Raw genomic sequence first — 12,371 nt, 5'->3', positions numbered from 1 at the left:
TGTTTTTTAATCAATTAATTAATTAATTAATTTTTTAAATTTAATTTTATTTTTTTATACAGCAGGTTCTTATTAGTCATCCATTTTATACACATCAGTGTATACGTGTCAATCCCAATCTCCCAGTTCATAACACCACCACCCCCACACCCTCTGCTTTCCCCTCTTGGTGTCCATACTTTTGTTCTCTACATCTGTGTCTTAACATCTGCCCCACAAACTGGTTCATCTGTACCATTTTTCTAGGTTCCACATATATGTGTTAATATACAATATTTGTTTTTCTCTTTCTGACTTACTTCACTCTGTATGACAGTCTCTAGATGCATCCATGTCTCTACAAATGACCCAATTTCATTCCTTTTTATGGCTGAGTAATATTCCGTTGTATGTATGTACCACATCTTCTTTATCCATTCACCTGTCGATGGGCATTTAGGTTGCTTCCATGTCCTGGCTATTGTAAATAGTGCTGCAGTGAACATTGGGGTGCATGTGTGTTTTTGAATTATGGTTTTCTCTGGGTATATGCCCAGTAGTGGGAGGGCTGTGTCATATGGTAATTCTATTTTTAGTTTTCTAAGGAACCTCCATACTGTTCTCCATAGTGGCTGTATCAATTTAATTCCCACCAGCAGTGTAAGAGGTTCCCCTTTTCTCCATACCCTCTCCAGCATTTGTTGTTTATAGATTTTCTGATGATACCTATTCTAACTGGTGTGAGGTGATACCTCATTGTAGTTTTGATTTGCATTTCTCTAATAATTTGTGATGTTGAGCAGCTTTTCATGTGCTTCTTGGCCATCTGTATGTCTTCTTTGGAGAAATGTCTATTTAGGCCTTCTGACAATTTTTGGATTAGGTTGTTTGTGTTTTTAATACTGAGCTGCAAGAGCTGTTTATATATTTTGGAGATTAATCCTTTGTCAGATGATTCGTGTGCAAATATTTTCTCCCATTCTGAGGGTTGTCTTTTCGTCTTGTTTATGGTTTCCTTTACTGTGCAAAAGCTTTTAAGTTTCATTAGGTCCCATTTGTTTATTTTTGTTTTTATTTCCATTACTCTAGGAGGTGGATCAAAAAAGATCTTGCTGTGATTTATGTCAAAGAGTGTTCTTCTTATGTTTTCCTCTAAGAGTTGTATAGTGTCCGGTCTTACATTTAGGTCTCGAATCCATTTTGAGTTTATTTTTGTGTATGGTGTTAGGGAGTGTTCTAATTTCATTCTTTTACATGTAGCTGTCCAGTTTTCCCATCACCACTTATTGAAGAGACTGTCTTTTCTCCATTGTATATCCTCGCCTGCTTTGTTGTTGATCATAGGTGCGAGGGTTTATCTCTGGGCTCTTTATTTTATTCCATTGCTCTATATTTCTGTTTTTGTGCCAGTACCATATTATCTTGATTACTGTAGCTTTGTAGTATAGTCTGAAGTCAGGGATCCTGATTCTTCCAGCTCGATTTCTTTTCCTCAAGACTGCTATGGCTGTTTGGGGTCTTTTGTGTTTCCATACAAATTGTGAAATTTTTTGTTCTAGTTCCGTAAAAGATGCCATTGGTAATTTGATAAGGATTGCATTGAGTCTGTAGATTGCATTGGGTAGTATAGTCATTTTCACAATATTGATTCTTCCAATCCAAGAACATGGTATATCTCTCCATCTGTTGGTATCATCCTTAATTTCTTTCATTAGTGTCTTATAGTTTTCTACATACAGGTCTTTTGTCTCCCTAGGTAGGTTTATTCCTAGGTATTTTATTCTTTTTGTTGCAATAGTAAATGGGAGTGTTTCCTTAATTGCTCTTTCAGATTTTTCATCCTTAGTGTATAGGAATGCAAGAGATTCTGTACATTAATTTTGCATCCTGCAACTTTACCAAATTCATTGATTAGCGCTAGTAGTTTTCTGGTGACATCTTTAGGATTCTCTATGTATAGTATCATGTCATCTGCAAACAGTGACAGTTTTACTTCTTCTTTTCCAATTTGTATTCCTTTTATTTCTTTTTCTTCTCTGATTGCCATGGCTAGGACTTCCAAAACTATGTTGAACAATAGTGGTGAGAGTGGACATCCTTGTCTTGTTCCTGATCTTAGAGGAAATGCTTTCTGTTTTTCACCATTGAGAATGATGTTTGCTGTGGGTTGTCATATATTGCCTTTATTATGTTGAGGTAGGTTCCCTCTATGCCCACTTTCTGGAGAGTTTTTATCATAAATTGGTGTTGAATTTGTCAAAAGCTTTTTCTGCATCTATTGAGATGATCATATGGTTTTTATTCTTGAATTTGTTACTACGGGGTATCACATTGATTGATTTGTGTATATTGAAGAATCCTTGAATCACTGGGATAAATCCCACTTGATTATGGTGTATGATCCTGTTAATGTGTTGTTGGATTCTGTTTGCTAGTATTTTGTTGAGGATTTTTGCATCTCTATTCATCAGTGATATTGGTCTGTAATTTTCTTTTTTTGTAGTATCTTTGTCTGGTTTTGGTATCAGGGTGATGGTGGCCTCATAGAATGAGTTTGGGAGTTTTCCTGTCTCTGCAGTTTTTTCGAGGAGTTTGAGAAGGATGGATGTTAACTCTTCTCTAAGTGTTTGATAGAATTTACCAGTGAAGCCACCTGGTCCTGGACTTTTGTTTGTTGGAAGATTTTTAACCACAGTTTCAATTTCATTACTTGTGATGGTCTGTTCATATTTTTTGTTTCTTCCTGGTTCCGTCTTGGAAGGTTATACCTTTCTAAGAATTTGTCCATTTCTTCCAGGTTGTCCATTTTTTTGGCATAGTTGCTTGTAGTAGTCTCTTAGGATGCTTTGTATTTCTGTGGTGTCTGTTGTAACTTCTCCTTTTTCATTTCTAATTTTATTGATTTGAGTCCTGTCCCTCTTTTTCTTGATGAGTCTGGCTAATGGTCTATCAATTTTGTTTATCTTCTCAAGGAACCAGCTTTTAGTTTTATTGATCTTTGCTGTTTTCTTCTTTGTTTCTATTTCATTTATTTCTGCTCTGATCTTTATGATTTCTTTCCTTCTGCTAACTTTGGGTTTTGTTTGTTCTTCTTTCTCTAGTTCCTTTAGGTGTAAGGTTAGATTGTTTGCTTGAGATTTTTCTTGTTTCTTGAGGTAGGCTTGTATAGCTATAACCTTCCCTTTTAGTACTGCTTTTGCTGCATCCCATAGGTTTTGTTTTTGTTTGTTTGTTTGTTTTGCGGTACGCGGGCCTTTCACTGTTGTGGCCTCTCCCGTTGCGGAGCACAGGCTCCGGGCGCGCAGGCTCAGCGGCCATGGGTCACGGGCCCAGCCGCTCTGCGGCATGTGGGATCTTCCCAGACCGGGGCACAAACCCATGTCCCCTGCATCGGCAGGCGGACTCTAAACCACTGCACCACCAGGGAAGCCCCATCCCATAGGTTTTGGATCGTCATGTTTTCATTGTCATTTGTCTCTAGGTATTTTTTGATTTCCTCTTTGATTTCTTCAGTGATCTCTTGGTTATTTCGTAACGTAATGTTTAGCCTCCATGTGTTGGTGTTTTTATGTTTTTTTCCCTGTAATTCATTTCTAATATCATAGCGTTGTGGTCAGAAAAGATGCTTGATTATGATTTCAGTTTTCTTAAATTTACTGAGGCTTGATTTGTGACCCATGATGTGATCTATCCTGTAGAATGTTCTGTGTGCACTTGAGAATAAAGTGTAATCTGCTGTTTTTGGATGGAATGTCCTATAAATATCAATTAAATCTATCTGGTCTATTGTGTTGTTTAAAGCTTGTGTGTCGTTATTAATTTTCTGTTTGGATAATCTGTCCATTGGTGTAAGTAAGGTTTTAAAGTCCCCCACTATTGTTGTGTTACTGTCGATTTCCTCTTTTATAGCTGTTAGCAGTTGCCTTATGTATTGAGGTGCTCCTGTGTCGGGTGCATATATATTTATAATTGTTATATCTTCTTCTTGGGTTGATTCCTTGATCATTATGTAGTGTCCTTCCTTGTCTCTTGTAACATTCTTTATTTTAACGTCTATTTTATCTATTTTATCTGATATGAGAATTGCTACTCCAGCTTTCTTTTGATTTCCATTTGTATGGAATATCTTTTTCCATCCCCTCACTTTCAGTCTGTATGTGTCTGAAGTGGGTCTCTTGTAGACAGCATATGTATGGGTCCTGTTTTTGTATCCATTCAGCAAGCCTGTGTCTTTTTTTTTTTTTTTTTTTTTTTTTTGCGGTACGGGGTCCTCTCACTGTTGTGGCCTCTCTCGATTATCAGATTATGTCAGTGTCAGGTGTTTATCTATGGTCTCACACCTTTTTTCCCCTAATAAGGAATTACTTTCCTTCACTTAATTTCTTTCTTTTATTTCCCTGGTAACAAATCTTAAGACCATATCAAGGTATGGGCAACATACTCTGTTCATTTTGGATGAAGCTTAAGTCATGAAATATTTGACCAATCTGGTAGGTCTTACAGTTTAAAGGGAGGTACCTGTGGCATTTCATGAATTGAAATATAAGCAAGCTCTTTGATTTGATAATATCATTGTTTCCCCTTCTGTTCTGTTTGTGACTGATACCTGTTGTGGCCTTTCTGTGCCAGACATTGGGCTTGAAGCTGGAGACAGAATTGTGGGCTCTGGGTTGTGGCTGGAATGGAGAGCTGGCGGGGGTGGGGTGGGGGTGGGGTGGGGAGAGACACAGGTGCAACTGTTCTTGAAGGCGGCATCTTCATCAAGAGCCACAAGGCCTCAGATGGAACTTGATCTATCCCTGCTTCTCAACAGCTGTGAAATTATTATAGCATTTGATTTAATTGCATCTACTTTGCTCAGTCTGTATGCTTTTCTGTCTTTAAACAAAAACACCTTAGCTGAGTAAAGCATTTGTTAACAAAATCGTGACTTACTCTGCTAATTATACTGATACTGTGCTAGTGATTAGTATTGCCATCAGATTTGTTTTAAGGTGAAGTGGAAATCTGCTATAAAGCACCTTGTTGTACTGACCCTTTCCTTCATAAATTATGCACCCCAGGACTCTGTACGCCTCTTTTCCCCTGATTATTTGAAGTTTAAGGTCAAACCAAAGTTAAGAAATTTATATTAAGTTTTCCTCTTCCTTTGCTCTTCTACTATACCATTTCTCTATTCTGTGGGACTTTCTTACCTCACTTCTGGTGTCCGTTTTGTTTATTCTCATTGAAATAAGAGAAATTGGATACTTGTCCTTTTTATGTGTAGATTGGTTGAATTGGTTGGTAGCTTTAATAAACTTGGTATCAGTAGCTGTTTTATTCCTATTGTATGTATTTGTATCCATTATCCCTGTTAGAGGACTTTCAAGGGAAACATACTTTTTGATAATCACCTTGAAATTTTCAAAATCATCATAAGGTTATTCCTAAAGCTGACTCTGAAAGGGCTAGTCCTAGTCTATCTTTTTTTTTTTTAAGAGTGTGTTTCTAATATAGTTTTTATCTATGGCCTCATCTTCCATAACTACCCCATCCTATGTATTTAGTGATGGATATAATAGAACTGCCGCCTTATTTTGTGCCTGAAATAGATTTTTACTTATTCATCTTACAAACTTCAACTCATCCTTAAATGTCCAACTCAAATGCCACCTCTTATGTACAAAGCCTTCCTTAGCGTGCCCAGGTAAGAGATTTTCTCCCTAGTATTTGTACTTTGTTTCTTTTACTTATATCACCTGATCGCTCCTTGAGAATAAGCTTCTTGGGCTTCCCTGGTGGCGCGGTGGTTGAGGGTCCGCCTGCCAATGCAGGGGATACGGGTTCGTGCCCCAGTCCGGGAAGATCCCACATGCCGCGGAGCGGCTGGGCCCGTGAGCCATGGCCGCCGAGCCTGCGCGTCCGGAGCCTGTGCTCCGCAACAGGAGAGGCCACAGCGGTGAGAGGCCCGCATACCGCAAAAAAAAGAAAAAAAGAGAATAAGCTTCTTGAAGAAGGATAGAGAGTGTTTAGCTGATGGTGTTTTCCTCCTGGTTCCTGTGACACTAGCCTGGGGGCAGCTATTGTAGGTCATCCTAGCGATTGCTTGAAGGTCAGTGTCTGTCTTTGGTGTTTTCTAGATACTGGAAGTCCTCTTGCCCAGGTTTGAACCAGTTAGCGGGCAACAGATGGGTGCAGGTGCATGCTCTCCCTCCCCCTCCCCAGATTCCTCTTTGGTTTTCAGCCTAGGTTGGGTCCCTTTTCAACTTCATCTAAATTGGAGCTCTCTCAATCACTTTTTTTCCCTCTGCTTTAAGACTCCCAGATGCTTACTTTGTATTTTCTAGTATAACCAATCAGAACTGCTATTTTCATTAATCTCATCTTCTTTCCTCATAGCTCATGTGCAAGAATGTATTCCTTTTTTGCCTTTTTGGTTTTATGTCTTTGACAGTTGAAGTGCTAACAAATGTGTCATTGGAATATATCCCCTTTGTCCATTAAGGTATTATGGTAAGGTATATCTTTTATTATAGAGAAGGATATAAAATTATGCAATTAAGCAATACCCTTATCTTCTGACATTAGTTTCTAAAGAGATTTATCATATATTTTTACTGTAATGCTTATAATGCTCCTTTCTTTAAAATAATTTCTTTGTAAGAACAGTAGGTTAACCTTATTTTTGAGAATATAAATGCTTCAGTTTTTCGATGGATTTTAATCTTTAATTATAGAATATGTGTGCATTGTAAAAATTTAAAACATCACTTTTTATAATGAAAAAGTGTCAGTCCCCATTAACTATTTAATATTCCCTTCACTATTTATTTTATGCTTGCAATTTTTTCTTTTTCATTATTGCCCATGAAATGATTTTTATATGTATTTTTAACCATCTGTTAGGGTAACAGATGAAATGCTATGACTGCATAGGAAAATGACCCAAAACTAGTGATTGCCGGGCCATGTGACCCTGTGTCCTTTATGGCAGTTAGTGTAGACATTTGGACTGCTTGTTTTACTCTGTTTTTTTCCTGCTGTTTAGATCTGTGTCCTAACTGGTATGTCGGTTTTTAATGTAACTAGAAAATGGCTTCAAGTCAGTATGGCTACTTACGTTTATGCGTATATATATTTTTAACTCATTCATTTATTTACTTACATTTGCTCCACGTTTAATTTACACACACACACTTGCTGACGTTAAGCCCAATGAAGTGAGCCTGACGTGTGGTTAGTTAGAAGAGTATAAGCACATTATTAATAGTTATCCTTGCTAGGGAGGCTGAGTAGTACCTTTGTAGTGAGGTATCCTTACTGAAAGTAAAAGTGAAAAAAAACAAAGAAAAGAAATAAGAACAAAACACAAACCCGAAGAATTCTATCTCTGCACGAAGCTGATAGTGGAATACTGCACAAACCTAGATAAAAGTAAAGCATCACCTTTGGGTTAACTGTCCAGAAGGGAATTCAGCACTTTGCCTTTCGTAAAGTTGATGGTGTTCAGCTCTTTAGAAGGTGTCCTGTCATTCTCCCAATCAAAGTATTCGGGTCTTAGGTGGCCTTCCCTGAAATGCAGATGTTGTCATGTTCAACAGTGATTCCCAGAAATTTGTTGTGGAGACATAAAGGCGCTCCATGATGGCTTTTCTCCATTTTTGTTATATAGCGCTTATTCAGCTGGTTTGAAGGACTTCTGAGAGCAGGCTTTGAGAAGCAATCAGAGAAACATGGTGTGACTTACCTCCATTTCCCCCACGCTGTGTAGTGTATTTTACTCTTAAGAATCTGCAAACATTTATTTTTACCCCACCCTGCTTTAAAGTTTGATGTCTAAAGACTGTTATGTGTTAGATAAATATTAGTGTTCCTATGTGTGTTAATTTTTTGTCCCACCTTGCTTAGTGACTTCTCCTTTGTAATAGGTTGTTTGAAGGCAAGCTGCATCTGAAAGTTTATTTATTTTTAAGATCATGCTATTTAATTGAATATAGATGAGTTAAAGAACATTTCCACTGGTTAATATTTGTGTACGATTAAAAATAACTCGAAATTTTTTGTAGTGGTAGTCTTTGGGGGAAGCTGAGCCTCTCTGAGCCTTTAGTTTCACAGTAATAGCTGCTTGGAGTCTTTCAAAGAAGTTGCCATTGGGAAGCAGAAAAGAGTAAGGGTGTGATATCCTCTTCACTACTTCACTGGGAGACAGACGTTTGGCTGAGAGAAACTCTGATCTACATTCTTTCTGTGTCTAGAGTTTACTGGCAATGTTTGGAACAAACTGAAAGGAATACCATAGGGGGAAACCATAGGGCAAAACACTTGTTTAAGCTAGTAGGAAAGGAACTGTAGGGGGAGGAAATATTCTAATTTTGAACGTATTCAATAGAACTGAACAGTATGAACTGTTAGATACATATAATGGCAGAATCTCTATGAAAGTGAAATAGTGATACCTTCTAATAAGGCTTCCTTGTTATCTAAATAGTTATCATGAATTTAGCTTTTAAGGATTTGCTGCTTATGACTACCTGGATAGGTAGAATATCATGTGCATTTTTGTCATTTAAATGCATCCAAGCAAAGATCCAGCTGATACTTTAGGTGGGAAAATGCTAGGCTTTAGGGTATCCAAATTTTAGTTAGGATGATCTGGGAGGCACCTGTTCTAGTGATGAGTAGATTAGTCATTAGACTTAAGAATCCTGTAACCTTGAGGCTTATCACAGCTTACTGAACTACCAAATTGACACTATTTATGTCATTTTCTGTTCTTAGTGTTTCACAGAACTTATGCTTTGAGCACATTTAAGTGAACATTGAGCCAAAGATCTGATGAGCAATTTGCATACTTGGTTCAGGTCCATTAAGCACAACAGTTATGTACAAGCTGTAGTCCCTGTAAATAAGGCTGGCAGAAAAGATCTATCCCATTCAAACGAAAACATTTGGGAACTACCAAAAGTTATTTAAATAGATGACAGTTTAATGTATTAGTGGCACAGAACAAAGCACATTTTGTCTGATGCGAGGCTAGAGACATAATCTACTACTCTCATCCCCAAGATGATTGCCCATTTCTACTAAATCTTTCTACTAAATTAAATCTTTCATCATTCTGGGTATTATAATACAAATGTTATATTAAGGACCTCAGTGTTACTTTATTTCTTAGGATTCACTCTTAGACCATTGTGTTGGTGGTGTTTTGTTTCAGTAACTACAATATCACAGGGCATTTAGGGAATTGATACCAAAACTTCAAGTACTTTATATTTGAAATGCATTTTATAAATATCCTGCTATACATCCTAATTTCATGGTGCTTTGTATGAACTGTTGTACTTGATATTTAAAAAAGAAAAGTCATTATAAAGTATCAAGTTTCACAGCATAGCACTTTCTAATATGTTTACTGAGAGGCAAAAAGATTCCGTGATTTTCTTTTTTAATCCATATTTTTGCACATTGTCAATGTCAAGCAATGTACAAGGCCCATAATATCAGTGAGAAAGACACAAGCCCTGTTATTATTGTGCTTACAATCTAGTGTTTGATGTATCCAGTCTCACTGTATACATCATAATATTCTTGGCAAACTAAAATGTATTATCCTTATGGACTGAACTGTCCCCACCCCTCCATCATATGTTGCAGCTCCAACCCCTAATGTGACAGTATTTGGAGATAATATCTTTAAAGAGGTAATTAAAGTTAAATGAGGTCTTTGGGTAGGGTCAATAGAGGACTAGTGTCCTTATAAGAAAAGGAAGAGTTACCAGGGCTGGAGCTCACAGAGAATGGGTCACATGAGGACACAGTGAGAAAGGGCACCATCTGTAAGCCAAGGAGAGGGCTCAGGAGAAACCAACCCTGCTGATACCTTGTTCTTGGACTTCTAGTCTACATAACTGTGGGAAAATAAATTTCTGTTAAGTCACCCTAACTGTGGTATATGCTTTGAAAGTCCTAGCACACTGATACAATTATATATAAGGCTTCTTGGCAAGTTGAGAATTGTTCAACTCTCTTCTCTTTAGAAGATGATTGATCTCAAAGGTCCTTCTTCTTTACAAGTCTGGTGCCAGGTATTCTCTAGGCAGTCTTGCTCTTACCTTAGTATGTTGTAGCTCTAATCAATTGTTGGTAGTAGCATTGAACTTCCCTTGGTCCCCCTTTGTTTACAGAAGACATTTCACTGACTTCAGAGAAACAGTGGACACACCCTACATATTAGATATTAACTTGATGAGCATAATCAGAATTTGAGAAATCAGTTTTGGACACCTTAAACAGATACAGGAAAAGGTATGACCAAATAGATTAAAGCGCAAATTTCAATAACTCAATTGTCTATGATTATCTTGGGCACTGATTTATTGCCCTTTATACAGATGAGAAGAATTTGCTTTTCTTGTAAAACATCAATTAGAGAGATGCATTGCATTGCTTTGGGACCATTCTCAACTTCATTCCGGATGTTCTGTAGGTCATTTCACATAACGGGCAATCTTAAATGGAAATCTTCCCTCTTCCCTCATAGGATGTGTCCTGTTTGCAGCACCTTGGCCTGCTCTTGGCACTAGACTTGTTCACTTACCGGTAAAAAAGAAATCCCACCCCTGATTCTCAATGAAACTGTCCTTACTAGGTAAGATCACCTAGGGATTGGAGGCTCTTTTAGATGAGGGGGCAGTAGCTTTGAAACAAGATATAAATGTGTTTCTAAAGAAAGAAAGGTTGTTTTTGTGCATACTGTTTTGTTTGTTTTTACACTTTTGTGTTTCTAACTTGGCAACAGGCATACAGTTCTTTAAAATATTTAAGATACGTTCCTTTCTTTTGAATATCTACATCAGAAAAATACCTTACCTTTTTTTCCCCTCAACAACCGTCATGTTAATACAAATATATATATATGTGTAAACACTTCGGTGGTTTTTATGAAGTGAGTGGACTCATTGAATTAACTTTATTGGAAAAAATATTCACCAGACTATCCAAGGGTGGGGAATGAAGTGGGTTAGTGAAATCAGCCAAGATAGACTCACAAAACCAAATATCTTTTAGAAGTTACCAGCCTCTCTCCATCCCTCCCTCCCTCCCTCCCTCCCTCCCTCCCTCCCTCCCTCCCTCCCTCCCTTCCTTCCTTCCCAACTTAAATAGTGAATGAAAAGGGGAAAAATACCAATGATGGTTGTTATTTCCTACCCAATAAGTCATAAGTGAATGACTGTAAGAATTTAGCATTATGAGATATTTTATTTAAAATTCTTTCATCGTGTAGTTGGAATTTATCTTTCCTATATGTAAGTGGTCAATGTGTGAAACACATTCCAAAGTAATAGAAGTTAATGGAAAATAATATAATCTTCCAGAATATTTGTTTTTGAAATTATAATTCTGCCCTTAAGGTAAAATTGTTCTGTAATTTTATTTTGAAGATCAAAGTGCCAAAAAATGGAACCTCCCCTCCTGTGTTCCATTACTACCTTTAAGAACACTGATATTTTGACTTTCTCAGTAACGTGATATGTCTTTGGGATGTTTTTGGGCGTTCAGAAGAGGAGATGGTAGAGGATAGATAATGTGCAGTGCATTTTTTCAATTGTCAGCAAGTTTTGGTTATGTTAAAAATAGATTGGTAATGCTGTGTTTAGAATGTACTTATCATTACCAGACTGTATCATTCACTAGATAAATATTTATTCAATGTATAATTTATCACTAGTTAAAAATCCAAGCCAGTCCTTTTGCTTTATGATTATTTTATACATCTTATTTATAGTGATGCATTTTATAATTTCAGTCCTTTTTCTGGGGTTTCACTGGCAGTTTAATCATGATTCACAGCATTGTGCATCCTTTATATTCAATAGCATATAGAACATTGCAGGAATACCGAAAGGGGCATTATCTTTGTACTGGCTGGAAATAGGCTGGGTTTTTCATCTTAGAGGAAAAAAGATAAATATAAGCCGGAATTTGTAGGAGTACAGATGTAAATGTACATAGAAAGCAAGCTTAGGGATCTTGAGAAATATAAATATGCCAACCTAAGCCACTCTACATTTATTTAACACAGTAGACTTAATTGCATATGGCTTATCCATGTCCATATGCTTAAGTTCACCAGATTCTCTTTTGCTTTGATTATGTAGGCAGAACTATTAGTTTGCTTTTTCTTTACTTTTTCATTTTTTTAATCTCAATTATTACTGAATCAAAGATGTCCTTGAGAAAATATATTTTAATTCAGAACATTCAGTAGGCCTCTAAGGACTATCTTCCAAAACTCTTTCTGGCTGAATAAAATACCATCTCGCATTGTTGGAAATGAGATAGGGGTATCGTCATAGTGCTGCAAATAGAAGTGTTTCTAGATTTTATGGGACATTTTTAGCAGAGGC

General features: G+C 37.0%; 1 protein-coding gene across 4 annotated transcripts in view; it reads left to right on the top strand.

The window, feature by feature from the left end:
• Window positions 1–12,371, top strand: part of TPK1 (thiamin pyrophosphokinase 1) — a 344,701-nt gene that overhangs the window by 60,303 nt on the left and 272,027 nt on the right. Inside the window, exon 1 of one of the 4 annotated variants that reach the window (XM_082846616.1) lies at window positions 10,523–10,612. The exons of the other annotated variants lie outside the window; for them this stretch is intronic. Within the exon in view, the coding sequence (XP_082702742.1) occupies window positions 10,594–10,612 (19 nt within the window). The 5' untranslated portion in view covers window positions 10,523–10,593. Of the gene's footprint in view, window positions 1–10,522; window positions 10,613–12,371 lie in introns of those variants that run through there. 4 annotated transcript variants of the gene reach the window in all.

Source organism: Leucopleurus acutus (assembly GCF_964270905.1).
Source record: "Leucopleurus acutus genome assembly, chromosome: 9".
In the NCBI taxonomy this organism is placed as follows: domain Eukaryota; kingdom Metazoa; phylum Chordata; class Mammalia; order Artiodactyla; family Delphinidae; genus Leucopleurus; species Leucopleurus acutus.
The sequence above is the reverse complement of the archived record's forward strand: the minus strand, read 5'-3'. Positions and strand labels throughout refer to the sequence as shown.